Genomic DNA, 23,303 nt, shown 5'->3' with positions numbered 1-23,303 from the left:
CTTAGGAATACATATCTCACCACACTGCCCATTGGTAGCATTCCTCCAGTCAATACAGACTCCTTCTTTAGAACACTCAGCAGCATAGGCCTCCAGGCTGGAGCAGGTAACATTACTATTATTAGTAGTAGTGTTGCAATTGTCAGATCGACAGGATTCAACAAATGTCAACAGGGGTACGACTGACAAGCACGGCTGAAATATACTGAAAGGACACATACAAGCAAGAACACTTTGTCAGAAAAAGTGATCATAGCAATAAAATACACCTTACACTAACTATATGTTCAGTTTTTCGGGAGGTTCCTGTTTGTGTTTTAGCTAGATGATTCAGTTCTACAGTGTACTATGTGGCCATAATAAGTGCACTGTACTAATGCATTGTGGTGTGGAGAAGTTTTACATTCACTTCTTATAGACAGTCTATGGTTTTTAAGCTCACAGAGGGTGGACATGTTGGGCTGCATCAGGGTTATGGAAGGTCCAAAAGGTTTCTATTAACCATCAAATCAACGTGTTTCACATTTAAAACTATGCATGTATGTTTCAGAAATAAAGCAATGTGCAATACCGTATGTCAGATGCTGTTGAAACCAGTGGTGGACAAAGTACACAGCTTTATTATTTGAGTCAAAGTATAGATACTCCCGGTCAAATATTACTCCAATACAAGTGAAAGTTCAGCTCAGAACAGACTGTTCACTTTGGATCAAGACGACATCTGTTGAGGCTTTTAGAATACACTGTAGTGATTTAATAATAATTTTAGGTCGGTGAACTCAGGACCGGCTAAAGGCATAGGCAATATAGGCCGTCTTCTAGGGCGCCACTTTCTTGGGGCTGTTGGCTTGAGCCTCAAATGTTTCGAATGTAGCCCCGGGTATGATGTTAAATAGGCTACTTTATTTCCTTTCTCTCTGCTCTGCCTGTATTTACTCCCTCTCTTACTTGCTTGACCACTCACTCACTGCAACAACAAGACGAGAGGAGAGATGTGAGAGGTTCAGGTGAAGATAAAAATACTCAAACTCCATCTTTTAATAGAGAGGAGAGAAAGAAGTTGGCCTCTGTGGTACCTTCTCAATAATTGGTGAGTTATGTTTCACTGCACAAATATTGTACATTCTTTTGTTCAATTAGCTTGCCCCTAGTTGTCTAATTCCACCATTTTATGTGATACAGACAGATGGACAGACGGAGGGAGAGAGAGACAGGAAAGAGAAAGCACAAATGAAGTGAGAGGAGAGAGTAGCAGATGATCTGGCTCTGAGTAAACTACTTATATTAAATGCATCAGATGTCTCCTAATCCACAGCAAATAGTGCAGCAGCTTAAGAGGATGTGTCTCCCCTTACCTGCTAATTAGGAGTTCACAGATGGGTGGTTTGCAAGGTTGTTTCACAATTTCTTTTGTGGTGGTCTCGGTTGATGCTGTCTCGGTTGATGCTGTCTCGGTTGTGGTTGTTGTTGTTGTTGTTGTTGTTGTTGTTGTTGTTGTCAATGGGGGGTGTGTGGGGGGAACACATGTATCATTATTTGGGACAAGCCAGTGTCCTGCACAATTTGAGCAGCTTCCCATCATGCCGTTGGGAGAACGGCAGTCATTGTATTTGGAGTTGTCACAGGTCCCTGGAAAATGAGAAGGAACAGTAGCTCATTAATAAAAAGTGTCCTGGATTACTTCTGATGTTATATTGTGCTCTATGAATAAAATTGACTTAAAAACACAGAAACAACAAAATGATTCTCTAATTTTACTAATGACTACTTTCGCTAAACATAAGTCTTCGGTGGCTTTTTTAATATGGCAGCAATTGAAGCTGCACAATGTGGCTCGTTTGTAGCATGTTGTGACTACAAGTTGTCCATGAACACAGCAGAACAGGTATCCCTATATGGATTACCCTGTAAACCCTTTATAACATCTATGTTAGACTGGACCAAAGGACTCTACCAAACTCGCTCATCTAACTATATTGTAGTAGAGCGATGTGCAATTGTTTTCACTGAGTAGCGTCCTTTGTTTGATTTGTTTTAATGGTGCATTTTTCCGTATCTCAACCGAAATGCTAACTAAGGAAACATTTATGATTTTTGAAGCTTTTATAAAGGTTTGACTTGAACTAATATAGCAATTTTAGGGGACTTGATTATAACACTCAAGTCTAACAAGCATGCACATCCTTATGAACATTTGGCACTAATTGGTCTGAAAGTTCAAAGATAAAGTAGACGGCCTTGACAAAAAAAAAGTTTTAATGTGAAAATGCTATTGTTTTTTTTTCTTCATTAAATATCAGATGTGTTAGTTTGTGAAATCTGGGGCCTATCCTAACTGAAAGTTGTGTCAGTGGTGTGTCAGTAGGTCCATGGGAAAGCACTGACATCTTTTTCACCCCATTATTTCTTACATTACTGAAAAGGCTTAGAATAAGAAACAGCAGCATGTCTGTTGTGGAAACTCACCGCACTGTCCCTCAGTGTTCCCACTGAAGAGGGAATAAGGAACGTAAATGGCGAACAATGTCCTTCTATAAATAATTGATGTCTCAATTGCTGGTATTTTCAATGTGACCTCTATATCTGTGCTAGTGAGGAGCAGGTCGGAGTTGCTGTAAGCAGGATAGATACGTTTTTGGTTTATATACACCTGTAGAAAGGAAAAGACAAAAAAATGAATTCCTAAGTCCAACTGCACAACGCATCCCACAGTCTCAAAATAATCAATAAAGTGACATACTGACACTTATACAATATGTGTCGTGACGATTTAAAATGATGCTTACCACATTGCCTACATCCTTCAACTGAGTCAAAACTATCTTGTAGGATTGGAACAAAACAATGACAGCCTGGGGACAGAATGTGCTATCTGAAGGATCACACTCTTGGTTATCTGTTATAATAGTCAGGTTGTATTTATTTATAATCTCTTTGACCAGGTAGAAATCACAGTACTGTTCGAAACAGTAATGTATTCCATCAAACGTGCTGTAGTGCTTTTTATTCCAGACAGTGCATACACCTGCAGGATGAGAAGAACCATGGAGGGAAATGGAGAGTAAACACTGAAACAAGCAGAGAGCATAATTACTTCCACCAAGGCTACTTCAATATACCTTTAGTAGTTAGCTGTAGTTAGCAGCAAGCTGCTTTAGTAGCTACTACTTCCTGCTATTGGTTGGTGAGTTATTACATGCAAGACCTTATCGACAGAAATCAGCAATAAAATGTTGGAGGCAATGTGTTATCAAATGTACGTAAGATACATTTCTGACTCTCATTGACTCTGCAAAGCATTATGGCATTTTGCATATTTCTATGTGGATTCTAAAAGCAAATGAAACATTTTCTAACATTTTGTATTATAACAATTAGAAATGTACATAGGAAAAAGGAATGCGCTCCATTGGTAGATGTACTAGCACAGTTACATTTACTAGAGCTATTACACCTAGAATCGGGCAGATGTGACACAATCTACCCTAGATACTTGCCGTATTTATCAAATTGACATAAGATTGCATGTCATTTAAGCTGGCTGTATTGAAAGAAAACATGCAGTTGAGGCCATAAACTCACAAGGAAAACGTTCACTGAGGTGAAGTAGGCTCATTTGCTTAAAGGCGTCTATACAATTTGACTCCACAAGTGGAGTTGCACCTTGCTGGTCCTTAAAATTGATTTTCTGACCAGGAGGCGTTCCACTTCAATACTGCAGTCTAGGCAGCTGTCTTTCATAATGAAAGAAGATCCTCACTGCATATAAAAGTAATGGTAAACTCTGTTTAAATACATACATGTACATATTTAACTTACATTGACATTCATAGTGGAAACAGCATCCATTTTCATCATAGACCTTAACAGCGGGGTATCCATTGGTACATATGAGTTCTTGTACTTCGGGACAGGAATGAACTTTCTTTATAACCTTGCTATCATTGCAGATAGCATGGGTGCAGTTGTCAATCATCCAGGACTCTCCATGCTGGATAGGGGTTGAGCAGTAAGCAATAAGTTATGTAAGAGGAAAATATGAAGTCTTAAAGAATAAATTGTAATTCATTTTTTCAAGATGCAGGGCTCTCTGTGCACAATATTTTGTCATTTTATTTTATGATCTATTCTATAATCTGAAGACAAATGTAACCATAATTCCATGTGGTCTGGTTTTCTACATGTTGATTTTTTCAGTTCTGAATTATTACGTTTTAATAGTAACATATTACAACATGTCAAATTTGGTTGGATAGTACATATTTTACTGGTTTATATGCAAACATAACATCTGACAATCTAGGTACAATAAAGTCGCCTAATACATCTTCATGGTGTCACATAAATATGATCCTGGTAATGACACACTCATTAAGTTGGACTTATAAAATAAATGATTTGTTTCTTGGAGGACCACTTAGAAATTTATCTTAAACTATCACACAAAGATAGCCATCATAACCGCACATCTGTGGCTCAGTGGTAGAGTTGGTCTTCTTTCAATAGGAAGGTCGGAGGTTCGAGCCCTAGCTCCCTCAGGATACATGTCGCAGTGTCCTTGGGCAAGACACTGAACCCCAAATTGCTCCTGGTGGCATAGTCAACGGGTATGAATGTGATAACTGATTGACAGTTGGGCACTTTACGTAGCAGCCTCTGCCACCAGTGTATGAATATGTGTGTGAATGGGTGAATGTGACGTGCAGCGTAAAAGCAGCTTTGAGTGGTCGACAAGACTAGAAAAGAGCGATATAAGTACAGTCGATTTACCATTGACATCTGTTTAATTACAAAGTAAAGTTATGAGGCTAAGTAAAGTATTTTGGCAAAACTCTTGGATTTTAGTTGTTTCGCTGACACAATGCAGCTCTTGGTATACAATTATTAATGTCTTTTGGAAACATAATTACATATAAAAAAACACCTATGATCTATTTTTTTACCTGTCTTGTTTGATTCATATAGATGCAGGGCTTGGATGGAGTTGTTGGTACAGTGGTGGTACCAGGGTTTGTGGTAGGTATTGGTGTTGTGGGACATGGATGTGAAAGTGTTTCAACTTTACAAGAGTCATTGCAATATGCATCATAACACCATCCATGACCATCAGTGACATTGTACACCCTTTCCCCTGTGAAAAACAATTGAGATAAAAATTTATTGCAGAACATTGAAGGGTTACTAATTCAAAATAATCAATAGGTGCTGTGTTAAATATTGATGGCTCAGGAAAGCTGGACTTCTGTTCTGTTTTGAAGCTTAACTTAACTTAAAGTTGTAATCTCGATGATAAACGGTAATTGTGGGAGCATACTTCCCAGATATCCAGACAGTGTTGCATGTGTGACATTCACGGTTGGCCCTGGTTGTAACTCTTGATATTCCTGGCTGATGGTCGCTTCCCTTTTAAGACTGTTTGCCTTCAACTGAGCGTCAAATTTATTCATTTTTCTCACTTATTTTTGAAGTTGTATCGGTAGTCATTGATCTTTTCTTTGTTTGTTCAGCCATAGTAGATTACTGTTTACTCGCAACACTTGCAGAGACTCTCTCTAGCAGACCAACCACTGCTGGGTGATGGAAAATGCGTCACCCAGCAGTGGTAACTGGACGCCGCTTGTGAGTTTTTTCCGCAAAAGTTGCACCAGAGACCGAGTCCATAATAATTCTTTGTACTGCAAATGCAAAAGCTTTCATCAGTGGGCCATAGGCTCAATCACCATTGTGTTACCTGATCTGGCGATATATATACAGTGACTTAACGTTTCTATTTATGTGAACATAACAAAATAAATAAGACTTGCATTAATATAGAATTGTACATCTAAATAAAGAAAACTAAACTCTACATACGTAACAGATGTATTTGTGTGCCTCTGCTAATAAAGACACAAGGGTTGCCATTTATTCTCCCTGTAGATAGATAAATCAATGTCTAGAATGTGAGGTTGAGACAGGACCTATATAGCTACTGTATATTTTCATTACAATGGGGTGGCAGCAGAGTTTGACAGAGGGTCTTTGAGGAATCAAAAAAGAAAGCAGTGAAATGACAACATAAATTGAGTGCCAATTATCAAAAAGATAGGACAATATTTAAAATTGATAAAACTATTTTTTGTCTCCATGACAGCACAATAATGGGAATATACTACACAGGGTGCGAAAAATACAGTGGGTCTCGGGGGTCAGAGACCCCTTGATTGACACTGGAGACCCCCTGAAAACCTCAACTGCAAAATTTTGGGGGGGTCTCTTTAAAGAATTATTTGTCACTGGCAATTTTCTCAAAATGTAATTTTAAAGCATACTGTATCCAGTATCTATTATTGAAATTGCAAAACATTTATTCACAAATATTAATAGCCTACAGATAAATATTGTTGTTGTGGTGTTTCCTAATGTAGCATATTGGCAATAAATACACGGTTATTTCAGTGGAAATTGTCCATAATCCATGTGTAATAGAGAACCCAACGTTACCCCATACAAACTAAAAAGCCGTGGATTTGTTTTTGCTTGACTTCATGGTTACACTCAGTGAAAAATATGTGCATGTAAAGTCAGGAAAATATGTCAAAGAGAAAACAGAGTTCTTTACTTGCTTGTTTTGGATTCACTTTGAAAAAGCTGAACCAGAATTACAATGTAGCAGAGACCATAGCTAACATTGGTCCATCATGCACAAGGGAGTTAGAGGCTCCTCTCCTGCCTAGTCACTCCCTAGAACCAGGTCAGGTTGAGGTTCAGAGGTGCGGCGGCTGCTAGCATCAGTAACCTACCAGCTGGTTGGACAATTAACAGGTTGGAGAATGGAAAGACCGCAACACTTGGCTCGACATCAAGGCCGGAAAGTAAGGGTGTTTGTGTGCATGTGTGTGTGTCTCTGGCTCGCACCGGTTTAGTGAGAGAGAGGCAAGTATGCTGTGGATTCTGTTGCAGCACATAGTTGTTACGTGGTTGTGTGACTGGCCTTATTGTCAATGATTGGTGATATGCATGCAAGGCTTTTATATCCTAGCTGATTGCCATGGCTTGCGTCAATGAAATGTTGCAAGCCAAGACTTCAGAATAACGCTGGAGTACTAGGGGGGACCTACGATTGCCACTGGGTATTTTGGATACTGGATACTACATATATGTGAATACAAGCCTTTAATTAAACTAATGTTTGGCCCAAAAAGCATGAAGCAGACTGTCTTAATCACAAGTTGTAATCTAACACTTTTTTGAGGTGTAAAAATATTTAAATGTCAAGATAATAAGTAAGTCATGATAATCAATAAAAGTGAAGTTAGTATATCACTTGAGGATCCAAAAAAGTAACAAATGATCAAGTAAAATATAATCATTGAGTTTGATAAACTGGTGTGATCATTAATAGCCATTAAGAGGTATATTTAAAATAAAAATGGAAGATCACCCACCAGGATAATATGATGTTCCACTGACAATGCAGACACATAATGTCGTAGTTGTTGTATGCAGTGATATTGTTGAAACCTCTGTGGATCCAGTTCCAACAGTAGTGGTTGCACCAGTTGTGTAAACAGTTGTGCTTCCTGGAAGAGTCGTTGTCAGTGGGCTTATAGAAGTTGGAGTGGATGTTTTACTTAAAGTTGTAGACACAATAGTTGTGTTTACAACAATAGGTTTTGAAATGGTTGTTTGTGGCTTTTCAGTGATGACCGTGTGTTTTGTTGTGGTTCCTGTAGTTGTTGTTGATGCACCAGTTGTGGTAGAAGTTGTAAATGGGCCAGTGGTGGATTCTGGAAGTGTTGTTGTGGTTCCTTTAGTAGTTGTAGTTGTTGGTGTTGGTGTAGTTGTTGTGGTTGTACCAGTTGTGGTAGATGTTGTTATTGGACCAGTGGTGGATTCTGTAGGTGGTGTTGTTGTGGTTACTTTAGTAGGAGTAGGGGTAATTGTTGGTGTTGTTGTTGTTGGTGTAGTTGTTGTGGTTGTAGCAGTTGTGGTAGACGTTGTAACTGGGCCAGTGGTGGATTCTGTAGGTGGTGTTGTTGTGGTCCCTTTCTCAGTAGTAGTAGTAGTAGTTGGTGGTGGTGTAGTTGTTGTGGTTGGACCAGTTGTGGTAGATGTTGTAACTGGGCCAGTGGTGGATTCTGTAGGTGTTGTTGTTGTGGTTTCTTTAGTAGTAGTAGTAGTAGTAGTAGTAGTTGGTGGTGGTGTAGCTGTTGTTTCTTTAGTAGTAGTAGTAGTTGGTGTTGGTGGTGTAGTTGTGGTTCCTTTAGTAGTAGTAGTAGTAGTAGTTGGTGGTGGTGTAGTTGTTGTGGTTGGACCAGTTGTGGTAGATGTTGTAACTGGGCCAGTGGTGGATTCTGTAGGTGGTGTTGTTGTGGTTTCTTTAGTAGTAGTAGCAGTTGGCAGTGGTGTAATTGTTGTTTCTTTAGTAGTAGTAGTAGTAGTAGTTGGTGTTGGTGGTGTAGTTTTGGTTCCTTTATTAGTAGTAGTAGTAGTAGTTGTTGGTGGTGGTGTTGTTGTTTCTTTAGTAGTAGTAGAAGTAGTAGTTGGTGTTGGTGTTGGTGTTGTAGTTGTGGATCCTTTAGTAGTAGTAGTAGTAGTAGTTGGTGGTGGTGGTGTTGTTGTTTCTTTAGTAGTAGTAGTAGTAGTAGTAGTAGTTGGTGTTGGTGGTGTAGTTGTGGTTCCTTTGAAAGAAGTAGTAGTAGTTGGTGGTGGTGGTGTTGTTGTTTCTTTAGTAGTAGTAGTTGGTGTTGTTGGTGTAGTTGTGGTTCCTTTAGTAGTAGTAGTAGTAGTTGGTGGTGGTGTTGTTGTGGTTGATGTTGTAACTGGGCTAGTGGTGGATTCTGTAGGTGGTGTTGTTGTGGTCCCTTTAGTAGAAGTAATAGTAGTAGTTGGTGTTGTTGTGGTTGGACCAGTTGTTGTAGATGTTGTAACTGGGCCAGTGGGGGATTCTGTAGGTGGTGTTGTTGTTGTTTCTTTAGTAGTAGTAGTAGTAGTTGGTGTTGGTGGTGTAGTTGTGGTTCCTTTAGTAGTAGTAGTAGTAGTAGTAGTAGTAGTAGTAGTTGGTGGTGGTGGTGTTGTGGTTTCTTTAGTAGTAGTAGTTGGTGTTGGTGGTGTAGTTGTGGTTCCTTTAGTAGTAGTAGTAGTAGTAGTTGGTGGTGTTGTTGTTGTGGTTGGACCAGTTGTGGTAGATGTTGTAACTGGGCCAGTGGGGGATTCTGTAGGTGGTGTTGTTGTTGTTTCTGTAGTAGTAGTAGTAGTAGTAGTAGTTGGTGTTGGTGGTGTAGTTGTGGTTCCTTTTGTAGTAGTAGTAGTTGGTGGTGGTGATGTTTTTTCTTTAGTAGTAGTAGTTGGTGTTGGTGGTGTAGTTGTGGTTCCTTTAGTAGTAGTAGTAGTAGAAGTAGTAGTTGGTGTTGGTGGTGTAGTTGTGGTTCCTTTAGTAGTAGTAGTTGGTGGTGGTGGTGTTGTTGTTTCTTTAGTAGTAGTAGTAGTAGTTGGTGTTGGTGGTGTAGTTGTAGTTCCTTTAGTAGTAGTAGCAGTCTTAGTAGTAGTAGTAGTAGTAGTTGGTGGTGGTGTTGTTGTTGTGGTTGGACCAGTTGTGGTAGATGTTGTAACTGAGCCAGTGGTGAATTCTGTAGGTGGTGTTGTTGTGGTTTCTTTAGTAGTAGTAGTAGTAGTAGTTGGTGGCGGTGTTGGTGGTGTAGTTGTGGTTTCTTTAGTAGTAGTAGTTGGTGGTGGTGGTGTTTTTGTTTCTTTAGTAGTAGTAGTAGTAGTTGGTGGTGGTGGTGTTGTTGTTTCTTTTGTAGTAGTAGTAGTAGTAGTAGTTGGTGGTGGTGGTGTAGTTGTGGTTCCTTTAGTAGTAGTAGTTGGTGGTGGTGGTGTTTTTGTTTCTTTAGTAGTAGTAGTAGTAGTCGGTGTTGGTGGTGTAGTTGTGGTTCCTTTAGTAGTAGTAGTAGTAGTAGTTGGTGGTGGTGGTGTAGTTGTTGTGGTTGGACCAGTTGTGGTAGATGTTGTAACTGGGCCAGTGGTGGATTCTGTAGGTGGTGTTGTAGTGGTCCTTTTAGTAGTAGTAGTAGTAGTAGTTGGTGGTGGTGGTGTAGTTGTTGTGGTTGGACCACTTGTGGTAGATGTTGTAACTGGGCCAGTGGTGGATTCTGTAGGTGGTGTTGTAGTGGTCCCTTTAGTAGTAGTAGTAGTAGTTGGTGGTGGTGGTGTAGTTGTTGTGGTTGGACCACTTGTGGTAGATGTTGTAACTGGGCCAGTGGTGGATTCTGTAGGTGGTGTTGTTGTGGTTTCTTTAGTAGTAGTAGTAGTAGTAGTTGTTGGTGGTGGTGGTGGTGTTGTTGTTGTTGTTGTTTGTTTAGAAGTAGTAGTAGTAGTAGTTGTTGGTGGTGGTGTAGTTGTTGTGGTTGGACCAGTTGTGGTAGATGTTGTAACTGGGCCAGTGGTGGATTCTGTAGGTGGTGTTGTTGTGGTTTCTTTAGCTGTAGTAGTAGTTGGTGGTGGTGGTGTAGTTGTTGTGGTTGGACCACTTGTGGTAGATGTTGTAACTGGGCCAGTGGTGGATTCTGTAGGTGGTGTTGTAGTGGTCCCTTTAGTAGTAGTAGTAGTTGGTGGTGGTGGTGTAGTTGTTGTGGTTGGACCAGTTGTGGTAGATGTTGTAACTGGGCCAGTGGTGGATTCTGTAGGTGGTGTTGTTGTGGTTTCTTTAGTAGTAGTAGTAGTTGGTGGTGGTGGTGTAGTTGTTGTGATTGTACCAGTTGTGGTAGATGTTGTAACTGGGCCAGTGGTGGATTCTGTAGGTGGTGTTGTAGTGGTCCTTTTAGTAGTAGTAGTAGTAGTAGTTGGTGGTGGTGGTGTAGTTGTTGTGGTTGGACCAGTTGTGGTAGATGTTGTAACTGGGCCAGTGGTGGATTCTGTAGGTGGTGTTGTTGTGGTTTCTTTAGTAGTAGTAGTAGTAGTTGGTGGTGTTGTTGTTGTTGTTTCTTTAGAAGTAGTAGTAGTAGTAGTTGGTGGTGGTGGTGTAGTTGTTGTGGTTGGACCAGTGGTGGATTCTGTAGGTGGTGTTGTAGTGGTCCCTTTAGTAGTAGTAGTAGTAGTTGGTGTTGGTGGTGTAGTTGTGGTTCCTTTAGTAGTAGTAGTAGTGGTAGTAGTTGGTGGTGGTGCTGTTGTTGTTGTGGTTGGACCACTTGTGGTAGATGTTGTAACTGGGCCAGTGGTGGATTCTGTAGATGGTGTTGTAGTGGTCCCTTTAGTAGTAGTAGTAGTTGGTGGTGGTGGTGTAGTTGTTGTGGTTGGACCAGTTGTGGTGGATGTTGTAACTGGGCCAGTGGTGGATTCTGTAGGTGGTGTTGTTGTGGTTTCTTTAGTAGTAGTAGTAGTAGTAGTAGTAGTTGGTGGTGTTGTTGTTGTTGTTGTTTCTTTAGAAGTAGTAGTAGTAGTAGTTGGTGGTGGTGGTGTAGTTGTTGTGGTTGGACCACTTGTGGTAGATGTTGTAACTGGGCCAGTGGTGGATTCTGTAGGTGGTGTTGTAGTGGTCCCTTTAGTAGTAGTAGTAGTTGGTGGTGGTGGTGTAGTTGTTGTGGTTGGACCAGTTGTGGTAGATGTTGTAACTGGGCCAGTGGTGGATTCTGTAGGTGGTGTTGTTGTGGTTTCTTTAGTAGTAGTAGTAGTAGTTGGTGGTGTTGTTGTTGTTGTTTCTTTAGAAGTAGTAGTAGTAGTAGTTGGTGGTGGTGGTGTAGTTGTTGTGGTTGGACCAGTGGTGGATTCTGTAGGTGGTGTTGTAGTGGTCCCTTTAGTAGTAGTAGTAGTAGTTGGTGTTGGTGGTGTAGTTGTGGTTCCTTTAGTAGTAGTAGTAGTGGTAGTAGTTGGTGGTGGTGCTGTTGTTGTTGTGGTTGGACCACTTGTGGTAGATGTTGTAACTGGGCCAGTGGTGGATTCTGTAGATGGTGTTGTAGTGGTCCCTTTAGTAGTAGTAGTAGTTGGTGGTGGTGGTGTAGTTGTTGTGGTTGGACCAGTTGTGGTGGATGTTGTAACTGGGCCAGTGGTGGATTCTGTAGGTGGTGTTGTTGTGGTTTCTTTAGTAGTAGTAGTAGTAGTAGTAGTAGTTGGTGGTGTTGTTGTTGTTGTTGTTTCTTTAGAAGTAGTAGTAGTAGTAGTTGGTGGTGGTGGTGTAGTTGTTGTGGTTGGACCACTTGTGGTAGATGTTGTAACTGGGCCAGTGGTGGATTCTGTAGGTGGTGTTGTAGTGGTCCCTTTAGTAGTAGTAGTAGTTGGTGGTGGTGGTGTAGTTGTTGTGGTTGGACCAGTTGTGGTAGATGTTGTAACTGGGCCAGTGGTGGATTCTGTAGGTGGTGTTGTTGTGGTTTCTTTAGTAGTAGTAGTAGTTGGTGGTGGTGGTGTAGTTGTTGTGATTGTACCAGTTGTGGTAGATGTTGTAACTGGGCCAGTGGTGGATTCTGTAGGTGGTGTTGTAGTGGTCCTTTTAGTAGTAGTAGTAGTAGTAGTTGGTGGTGGTGGTGTAGTTGTTGTGGTTGGACCAGTTGTGGTAGATGTTGTAACTGGGCCAGTGGTGGATTCTGTAGGTGGTGTTGTTGTGGTTTCTTTAGTAGTAGTAGTAGTAGTTGGTGGTGTTGTTGTTGTTGTTTCTTTAGAAGTAGTAGTAGTAGTTGGTGGTGGTGGTGTAGTTGTTGTGGTTGGACCAGTGGTGGATTCTGTAGGTGGTGTTGTAGTGGTCCCTTTAGTAGTAGTAGTAGTAGTTGGTGTTGGTGGTGTAGTTGTGGTTCCTTTAGTAGTAGTAGTAGTGGTAGTAGTTGGTGGTGGTGCTGTTGTTGTTGTGGTTGGACCACTTGTGGTAGATGTTGTAACTGGGCCAGTGGTGGATTCTGTAGATGGTGTTGTAGTGGTCCCTTTAGTAGTAGTAGTAGTTGGTGGTGGTGGTGTAGTTGTTGTGGTTGGACCAGTTGTGGTGGATGTTGTAACTGGGCCAGTGGTGGATTCTGTAGGTGGTGTTGTTGTGGTTTCTTTAGTAGTAGTAGTAGTAGTAGTAGTAGTTGGTGGTGTTGTTGTTGTTGTTGTTTCTTTAGAAGTAGTAGTAGTAGTAGTTGGTGGTGGTGGTGTAGTTGTTGTGGTTGGACCAGTTGTGGTAGATGTTGTAACTGGGCCAGTGGTGGATTCTGTAGGTGGTGTTGTAGTGGTCCCTTTAGTAGTAGTAGTAGTAGTAGTTGGTGGTGGTGGTGTAGTTGTTGTGGTTGGACCACTTGTGGTAGATGTTGTAACTGGGCCAGTGGTGGATTCTGTAGGTGGTGTTGTAGTGGTCCCTTTAGTAGTAGTAGTAGTAGTTGGTGGTGGTGGTGTAGTTGTTGTGGTTGGACCAGTTGTGGTAGATGTTGTAACTGGGCCAGTGGTGGATTCTGTAGGTGGTGTTGTTGTGGTTTCTTTAGCTGTAGTAGTAGTTGGTGGTGGTGCTGTTGTTGTTGTGGTTGGACCACTTGTGGTAGATGTTGTAACTGGGCCAGTGGTGGATTCTGTAGGTGGTGTTGTAGTTGTCCCTTTAGTAGTAGTAGTAGTTGTTGGTGGTGGTGTAGTTGTTGTGGTTGGACCAGTTGTGGTAGATGTTGTAACTGGGCCAGTGGTGGATTCTGTAGGTGGTGTTGTTGTGGTTTCTTTAGTAGTAGTAGTAGTTTGTGGTGGTGGTGTAGTTGTTGTGATTGTACTAGTTGTGGTAGATGTTGTAACAGGGCCAGTGGTGGATTCTGTAGGTGGAGTCGTTGTGATTCCTTTAGTAGTAGTAGTAGTAGTAGTAGTAGAAGTAGCAGTACTGGTAGTTGGTGTTGTTGGTGATGTTGGTGGTGCTGTCGTTGTTGTGGTTGTACCAGCTGTTGTAGATGTTGTAACCGGGCCAGTGGTGGATTCTGGAAGTGTTGTTGGGGTTTCTTTAGTTGTAGTAGTAATAATTGTTGTTGTTGGTGCTGTGGTTGTTGTGATTGTACCAGTTGTGGTTGATGTTGTAACTGGCCCAGTGGTGGATTCTGTAGGTGCTGTTGTTGTGGTTTCTTTAGTTGTTGTTAAAGGTGTTGTTGTACCAATTTTCGTAGATGTTGTACCTGGGCCAGTGGTGGATTCTGTAGGTGGTGTTGTTATGGTTTCTTTAGTTGTTGTTAAAGGTGTTGTTGTACCAATTGTGGTAGATGTTGTAACTGGGCCAGTGGTAGTTTCTGTAGGTGGTGTTGTTGTGGTTCCTGTAGTTGTTGTTGGTGCTGTAGTTGTTTCTTCTGTTGTTTCTTCTGTTGTTTCTTCTGTTATTTCCTCTGTTGTGGTTGTTTCTTCTGTTGTGGTTCCTGTAGTTGACGTTATCTGTGTAGTACTGGAGGTAGTAACAGGAGGTGTTGATGTTACAATTGTTGTTTCTCCTGTTGTGGTATTTTCTTCAGTTATTGTGGTTCCACTTGTTGTTGTAGGTGAGGTTGGGCCAGTTGTGACTTGTGTTGTCTCTAATGTTGGAATTGGAATGAACAAGTTGTGTAATGATTTTAAAGTTAGTATGAAGAAGTACTAGTTATTTGAATGTGCGTTTGTTAAAGAGAAAATTAAAAAGATAACTGGTAATGTTGAATAGATTTATGTACCTGAAGTTGTGATTCCAGTAGTGCTGAATGTAAAGGGGGTTGTTGTTGGGCCAGTTGTGGTAGATTTGCATGGATACATGTTCACGATTGTTTTCCCATCAGTTCCACACAAAGCTTTAATGCAGTTTCCCATTCCATCATGGACTGTGTAGATGACTTGCCCATATTTGTAGATCTTTCCATCAAAAAAGCATGTACAATCTATGGATTCAGAGTTCCATTTTATATATGGTTAAGGTTACGATATATACAGTATGTATAGATATATATACATATATATATATATATATATATGTAGTGTGTGTGTGTGTGTGTGTGTGTGTGTGTGTGTACTTAATTATTTAAATGCATATGTATACTTACAGGATACATTGTAGTTGCAGCTTATTCTGAAGCCCATACATTTACTTTGAAATAGAAAAAATATGGTCACATTATGAGAAAAAATGCTTTTAGATTCACAGAATTACATCAACAGTTTTTAAACAATTTACTATGCCAAAACATTTTTCATTTTCATCTCTGTATTTTTCCAGTATCTAATTTTGTTACGTAAACAATGAATTGCTAAACTTGAATCGTTGAAGTAAAAATTTAGATATTATTTGAATCACATAATTTGAAAATTGAATTTATCAGTTTCAAACTGAATTTCAATAAACCTGAAACTGAATGTAATAACCTGAAATTGAATTTAGATTATTTGAAAATTCAATTTCCACATTCAGTTCTTACAATTCAAATTCAGTTCTTGAAATTCATCAGACATTAAGACATTGGCTCTACAGCAGGTCCATTTTGCAGGTATTATTGCTCTGTATACTGATGCAAAATATGTACTGGATCCAGCCAGAGACAGCACTGGTCTATGACAGCAAAGCATTGAGGACAGAATTGTAAAAAACGGAACATCATCATTGGGAAAAGATAAACCGGAACACCCATACAGTTAGGAGAATGTCCTTGAAACAACCAATGCAAAGTTGACAATGAAATGAAGTTACCAAAATAACTGTCTACTATATCATCAATGCATTAGGTTGCTACAAGAAAATGTCGGCTTATTCAGTTTAAATGAATAACCGACCAATTAACCAATTAAGAACAACAACCAAACCCCAACTTAATCCTATAGAATCATTATGTGATCATTAGGTAAAGCTAAAATTGCTTGTAAAGGTCAGCCCCTATTAACCTGGACAGTGTATCTGTCACGTTATACTGTCATAATGAGCAGGCTGAAGGAAAGTAGCACATCATATGCCTGTAAGATCCAAGAGATTTGGAATACCTTCATTGTATCAGATTTATGGGCCTAATAGATTCTGTAGCTGAATTCAAAGTTCAACAATTTGAATTTCCAAAATATTCGCTGAACCAAAATATAAACGCAACACTTTTGTTTTTGCTCCCATTTTTCATGAGCTGAACTCAAAGATCTAAGACTTTTTCTATGTACACAAAGGCATATTTCTCTCAAATATTGTTCACAAATTTGTCTAAATCTTTGTTAGTGAGCACTTCTCCTTTGCAGAGATAATCCATCCACCTCACAGGTGTGGCATATCAAGATGCTGATTAGACAGCATGATTATTGCCCAGGTGTGCCTTAGGCTTAACACATCAAATGTAACTATGCACTCACAAAACAATACAACAACACTGCACAGAGAAGATCAGGGAGTGATACAAAGAGTACAGTGCAGCGATGATATGTCATTTCATGAAGGAGACGAGTGATACGCAGACCGATGTAAATTCAGACCACAGAGCCGTTCATATGAGACTGTTTCATTCTGAAGTCTTCAGTGAAGTTACACACTTCCCTGATGAACTGAGTAATATTAGGGCAAGATGATCTCCACTCCTGTTCATAATCGCACGCTCCCTCTCTATAGCTCCTTATGACACCTATCTCTCCCTCTCCACGGTGTTGATTGTTTTAAATTATTTAATGAACTACCAAATTTTAACATTTGAAAGTAACATTTAGTAAGTCTCCTTTACTTTGTAATTCACAATCACACAGTCAGAGTTACTTCACCTTTTTATAAGTTGATGATTTTTATTTCTTCTGATTTTAGGGGGTGCTGAGCACCTTCATACACCATACATACAAGGGTCATTGGCTGGATCAATACTTTTAATTGCCAGTATTTTAACCAAAAATTTGCATTTTTGTTAAGTATATTAAAGAACTAAACATCTTGAGGACACATTGTAGCTGTCAACAGTTTTCAGGTCAACCATGTTATCATTGGACCTGTCTGGGAACTGTTTAGCTTAGTAAAGACAGGAGCTTAGAACTATTCTGCCACTGTGCGTGTTGATCTTGTCTTAATGTCTATCAATAGGCCACATGCTAAGTGGTCAAAGGTTGCGGTCACTCAAAAAGATGAACAACATGAGGGTTGTCCAAATGTGGTGTATGTATCATTGCTGACTGTGTGTTAAGCCCATTGTTCTATTCTCTGTATGAGACTTACCATTCCTCACAGTTTTCAGATGGAACCTTTTCTCCGTCGTTGTAATGGTTGCCCATTTCATCAAAGCAGCCACATTGGTTCCATGCAACACACTTCATGGAGTCTTCATCAAAGTAGGGGTGGGTATGGGGACACTGTGGATAGCAGCCTGAGAAACCGTTGTAGGGTTTGATTAGCTTTCGGAGAAATACAGTTACAGCCAAAGCACTTTACAGTTTTCCCCTCCTTCACCCATCCACTCACACATTCATCCAGATATTTTCCACCCACACATTTCATATGTTTTTTGTTGTTGTTTGTTTGTTTGTTTGTTTCAGAAGTATATTGATTCTTTAAAAATCAAATGTTGTCCATGTGCGCTTCTGTTGCTAGAGGAGTGGTTGTCTGTGATTTGAAACAAGGGCTGGACACACATTGGGGCGGCTGTGGCTCAGTAGTAGAGTCAGTCGTTCAATAGGAAGGTCGGAGGTTCGATCCTCAGCTCCCTCAGGCTACATGTTGAAGTGTCCTTGGGCAAGACACTGAACCCCAAATTGCTCCTGGTCGCATAGCCAACGGGTATGAATATGATGACTGATTGACAGTTGGACACTTTACGTAGCAGCCTCTGCCATCAGTGCATGGATTTGTATGTGAATGGGTGAATGTGACATGTAGTGTAAAAGCAGCTTTGAGTGGTCGCAAAGACTAGAAAAGCGCTATATAACTACAGTCCATTTACAATGCACAGAAGACCTGATTTTAAATGGTTTAAAATGTTCCATTGCAAACATTTCTTTTTGTTTGCAGCTTTGAGAGGAATTTCCTGACACAGAAAGGGTTACTTTACACATTTATTTACGTAGCTGCCCAACAGATGAATTAAGCTATAAAACAGACTAACCCTGTCAATTAAAACAGCTTTTAATAATTGACCCATTGAATCATATAAAAGTGTTGCAAGCATATCCTTTAAAATAAAACCGCACCAGAAAAAGTAGGGACCCCCATAACATGCCAAAGGATCAGTCTAATGTACCTTCCATGGCTGTGATGAGGTTGGAACAGTTGCCCGATGGATTCCTGCATGTCTTCATGCAGGAAGCTCCGCAAGGCTTGTAGTGCCATTCACAGCCATCAGGGGCATTGTAGTAGTCACAGAAAATAGCTGCAAGAGAAAAATAAGTACATACATGCTCTTGTTCCAAAATCTGGAAGAAACTGATGGTGACCAAATTCCCTTGCTAGGATAATCCTGGTGTGATGGTAACCAAACTTACGGCATATTTTTGGAGTTCTCCATTTAACACAGACCCTGGCTTCATTACAAGCTCTGGCATAGGCAGCCACCGCAGTGCAGAAACACTCACAGTCCCCACCAGTGTCACAAGCACAAGAGTCTCTCACACAAGAATCAAAGAATGGACCAGGATCAACCTTGAACAAACAAAAATGTACTTTTAGCAGTATATTTAAAAAGAGGCTCACACTGATGACAATCTGTGCTGTATAAGTAGGAGCATTGGTGGTGTAGTAGAAATCAGTCCTGATAGTAGAGATATTGAGGTGTTGGTGGAGCTGTAAGTTCAGGGCTCAAATTACAAGGAAACAACCAGTGGAAATGAAAACACTTATATTGATTTGTCACACTTTCAGTCTTGGATCATCTTGGATCATGCCGAAGAGTAACGGTTAGGACACATGGTTGCTATCACCATAGTTACCTGTGAGTGGCATTTCTTGAAGGTGACACTAATGATGATGCTACATTGTCTCTTGGACCAGGCTGCCCGATAGCTGTTGTCAGAACAGGGATCAGGATTCAGTTGGGTGTTTGGGCAGCTGGGCGAAACCTTCCAACTGTTACCAAACTCTAGAACGTCTGCCACTGTCTCCTGGGAGCGGGTAGTGAAGTCATTCTTACTGTTGCCGTCGTAGTTTCCACACAAGCCACAGACTTGACCCTGAGTGGGAGATATCCAAAGACAAAATTGACTGCTATATAAGATGACTAATATAGAGTAAGGTATCTGTTTGATGTCGGTGACATATCCTTTACCTCCCATAGGAGGTTTGGCATCTCTGTTTGGCACCTTTACGGTCCCATTTATAAATTGCTGACACAGTTGTGTGTTATATTCAGTGTTGGAAATGGGGAGGTACGTACGGGACGCCATTCCCACAAGAAATGTGGGAGGAAATGGCTTTCCAACTCATCCAAATAAGATTTTAAAAATGTATTAAATGGTTTCTGTTTCTTAAGCAACCAATAGGACAGGGCAATACATATGATCTCCCTCGCCATAGTGGAGTTTCTGTGTCAGTGTTTTTTTTTCTCAAGCAGCTAGAGGTATTGTGGAAGATATCGAGAATCTCATCATGATTTATGGCTGTCTTTCACTTTTGGGATACAATTATTCTGTGTGCAGTGCAGAAAAGTTAGCGGGTCATCCTTTCCTCATGGACAAAGGAGATGCCGCAGCTGGGATAGATTCTTAAAGTAAGTCATGCTATTACACAATTTCCCAGATTATAATTAAGAGTGTCGGCGACAATGTATTAAAATGAGATTTGAAATTGCAGATCTATCATTTGTGCTACAAGCAAACTTCATCCAGGCAGCATCTGTAATGATAACACTGTGTGATCTCCTGACCATCTAGGAATTGTAAATTGTAAATTCATATTTAAAATAAACAGACTGTTACTGTTGAAAAGTGTATAACTGAATTAATTATCATGTGAAATGAACATATTACTACGGTAAAGTATTTAATACACTCTGTTCAGAACTCATGAACAACAATAAAGAATAAACTTTAATCTACACATGACTTTGGGTAGAATCCAATTCAACGATGTTTTTAAAAGGCATATGTTTACAAAAGAGCAGCTGACTACAAACTAGAGATTCACTGTCCAATAGAGCTTCAACTTTAATTTTCTCATGTCAGGGTCATACCAAATTCCCGCACCAGACTATATTCTCATGTTTTACCGTAACAGCTAAGGTTTATCAGAGTTTTCATTTAGCTTCATCTTTTAAGCGAGGATCGGTGTGAAGTACCTATTTAAGTTAACAGTGTCCGTATGATTGGAGTAATTTTAGTTGAAATAATTTACCCTAAATTAAAAAAAAATACTTTCACCCAGTATTTGACACAGAGAACCACATAACATTTCTTTTCATTGGATGAATTCTCAAATAAAATAAAAATAACAAATCCAGTGTCACTTCTCACAATACTTACAAAACTAGAAGATAGTCTTATTTTAACTCAAACTAAGAAAGGAACAAAGTAACCCCTTAATCAACTAATCAAGCATGTACTGAAACTTCAATATAACTAGTATCCAACAGAGCAAAATCTGAGAAATATTGCATAAAAGGGTTTCTTTCCCTTTTTTCCCCTGTAAAACCAACAGCAACATAAAAGCTGTACACTTTATCTGTCACCAACAAGCTTGAATCTAAAAAGCCACTAGATTTGGGCAAAAGACTGGATATGACTGTCAATAGGTCTACATTTTTAGTTTACATTAGTTTTCCATTTCTGAAATGACCCTGTCAATGATTTTGAGCAGGGATTTTTTCACAGACTGACAGGGAGTGATAGTGAGCTCATCAGAATCTGTATGACCTGTTGACAGCACCACACTTTAACCAAGGTGTTTACTCAGTGTACTCTTTGTAGGGAGTAAATAATTCCCAGCTGGTTTCTGTGAAAGCTCTGTATGATAGTCATCTTTACAGATGTCTTTTAAGAACTCACAAGCAGGGCACATATCCACAGACTGTAGAATGACATTCACTAGTTTTAACCCAGCACCTGCCAAAGAAATTTGCCAATCTCAAAGAAATGGTGCCTCTTAATATGAATTAATAAACCTGATGACTCTGAAACACTCGATTGCATAAATCAACAGTGGCATCGTCATCCTCTGAGATTTCTGCCAGATTAGCAAGAAGATGGTCTTCATTCTCAACAATGCACTTTGTCACATGAAAATGGCTTGTCCAGCAAATTTCAAGCAGTCTAGTGAGACAGGCAGCATCATATTTTTGAGACACATAATGGTGCCGAAAAAAGTTATACATTGAACTAGAGAGGTAGAAAAACTTTTTGGTACTTGGCTACCCCTGCATGGCACGCACAACCACTAAGTGCAACTGGTGGTTGTAACAATGTTACAATTCCATTTGGCAGGAGCCGTTCAATATGAACAGTGGAGTATGTGCTGTTTTAGGTTAAGACCAGTCACGCTGCTGCGTTCTGAATCATTGAGGTTTGAAAGTGCATGCAGGTAGGCCTGCCAGTAAAGAGTTGCAGTAGTCAATGCGTGATATTACAAGGGCCTGTACCAGGAGTTATCATGCTCTAACAGGTAGGGTCTGATCTTCCTGATGTTGTACAGGACAAATCAACATAATGGACCAATCAAGGCCACGAAAACCTTAAAGGTAAGCTGGTCGTCAATTATGACACAGAGGTTCCAGGCAGACTTTGTGGGCATGAGTACAATTGGGCCACGCTGGATATTGATTAATGTACCAGTGAATATATGGGATATATTATGCACGCTTCTTTTAAAGTAATGCATGCACACCACCTCATACTCCACTGGTTGAGGAGGCACCAGCATGACTGTATATATAGATGGATGATCCTTCTGCTCTCATTGTTCGAAGTAAGGCCAAAAGAGCCCCTGTGTTGGGTGCTGCCATCTTACGATGGTGACATCATTTGGAGCCAGAGCTGTGCAGTAGAGATTGGCGAGTGAAGCGGCCGTAGCTACTTCCGCAAACCAAAACACACACTTAACTTACTAAAAAACCAGCAGCTTTGTGTTGGAATGAGTTCAATGACTGTAGTGATTGTTATTGTTACGTTTCCTCTCACGTGCGTCCTCTACTCTGCTAATCCGGAACTGATTGGCTGCAGCAGCTGTAATGGTCAACAGAGCTGTCATCATTTTGTCAGAAAAAAATAATTTGGCGTGTATTTTGATTTAATAGTTTGATTCATGTCCCATCTGTTAACATAGAGGAGGCAGGCTTTAAGACCTATACTGCAGCCAGTCAGCAGGGGGCGCTCAAAAGGTTTTGGCTTCACTTTGAGGGAGCTGTCATGTCATCTATCTTTTTGTACAGTCTATGGGAGGCACCACCATAACACTGGCTAACAATGTTGTCAGCATTATAGCCAGCATCAACAACATGTCTCAAAATTTCAGTGGTAATATACTCAGCATCAAGTTGTTGCAAATTGAGTAACCCAATCAGATGCTCCTCTGGCATGGAATCACAGACGAACAAATCAATATCGACACATTTTCAGTAATAGACGATGTCCTTGTCCCATCATTTTTCAAGCAGAACCCTGCAGGGAGGGAGGAGTTTAAGATTGGAGAGGCGAAAAAAAACATGTATGTACAGGCTTATAATTTTCTGTGATATTTGTTTTAACCTCGAAAATAACAGATTTATAAAAAATAAAAAAAAATCTTTCCTTCCACTGTGCCCCTGCATCTTATATTAAAGTTCTGTGTTCTTACCATCAAAGAAAGGTCAGCTGTAAATGTTTATTCAATTATTTTTGCTGCTGGATCACATGGCTTTATTTTCCAGTGCGCGTGTAATGGAAAACTGGACAGTGTATTTATGCATTAACAAAGTGTATTCAGAAAAACAAAGTGTATTAACAAAGTACATTTTTATGTTAACAAACTATTAAGTGTATTAAGTGTAACTAGGGCTGTCAAAGTTAGAGCAATAATAACATGTTAACGCACATTTCCTGTAACATCACTAATTAATTAATGCACGTGCGTTCTATTATTATGACCCTCCGCCCGCCCCGTAGTTTGAGAAATCAGGAAGCGATGCAGCGGTAATGTTGTGGATAGCAAGCAGGAACAAACCTCCATGAGCACAAATGGATAAAGAAAAGGGTCTTTTAAATGGAAAGTTCAGCCTCAAAGCCCTGCTACATGGTTCTCTGGACAAGACAAAAGTTATTTGTATTTACTGTCAATGTGAACAGAGTGACCACCAGAGTACGTTGAATCTAAATACCACATAGGACCAAAATTCTGTATGGCCAATACCCCATCATATTCAAAATGCAAAAAAAAGCACTCAAAAGTTTACCAACACCTAAAAACCAATGACCCCCAGACCTATCATCACACAGCCCTGAGGTGCCGAGAGCTGAAGCCAGAGAAAAGTCCC

At 40.2% G+C, this 23,303-nt stretch overlaps 1 protein-coding gene across 1 annotated transcript in view; it reads right to left on the bottom strand.

Annotated features, from left to right (window-relative positions):
• LOC138592138 (mucin-2-like) overlaps positions 1 to 23,303 on the bottom strand; it is a 118,984-nt gene that overhangs the window by 21,465 nt on the left and 74,216 nt on the right. The window contains exons 23-35 of the mRNA XM_069662834.1: positions 18,796 to 19,035; positions 18,352 to 18,508; positions 18,111 to 18,239; positions 17,093 to 17,240; positions 14,970 to 15,013; positions 14,607 to 14,807; positions 14,157 to 14,334; positions 5,122 to 5,131; positions 3,820 to 3,991; positions 2,787 to 3,025; positions 2,467 to 2,650; positions 1,356 to 1,629; positions 21 to 205 (exon numbers count right to left, since the gene is read on the bottom strand). Coding sequence (XP_069518935.1) covers positions 21 to 205; positions 1,356 to 1,629; positions 2,467 to 2,650; positions 2,787 to 3,025; positions 3,820 to 3,991; positions 5,122 to 5,131; positions 14,157 to 14,334; positions 14,607 to 14,807; positions 14,970 to 15,013; positions 17,093 to 17,240; positions 18,111 to 18,239; positions 18,352 to 18,508; positions 18,796 to 19,035 — 2,161 coding nt within the window. The remainder of the gene's footprint in view (positions 1 to 20; positions 206 to 1,355; positions 1,630 to 2,466; positions 2,651 to 2,786; positions 3,026 to 3,819; positions 3,992 to 5,121; positions 5,132 to 14,156; positions 14,335 to 14,606; positions 14,808 to 14,969; positions 15,014 to 17,092; positions 17,241 to 18,110; positions 18,240 to 18,351; positions 18,509 to 18,795; positions 19,036 to 23,303) is intronic.

This window comes from Semicossyphus pulcher, unplaced genomic scaffold, assembly GCF_022749685.1.
Source record: "Semicossyphus pulcher isolate SPU_LCO1_2020_fin unplaced genomic scaffold, fSemPul1.0.p SCAF_1, whole genome shotgun sequence".
Classification (NCBI taxonomy): Eukaryota; Metazoa; Chordata; class Actinopteri; order Labriformes; family Labridae; genus Semicossyphus; species Semicossyphus pulcher.
This window is presented reverse-complemented; position numbering and strand designations above follow the sequence as displayed.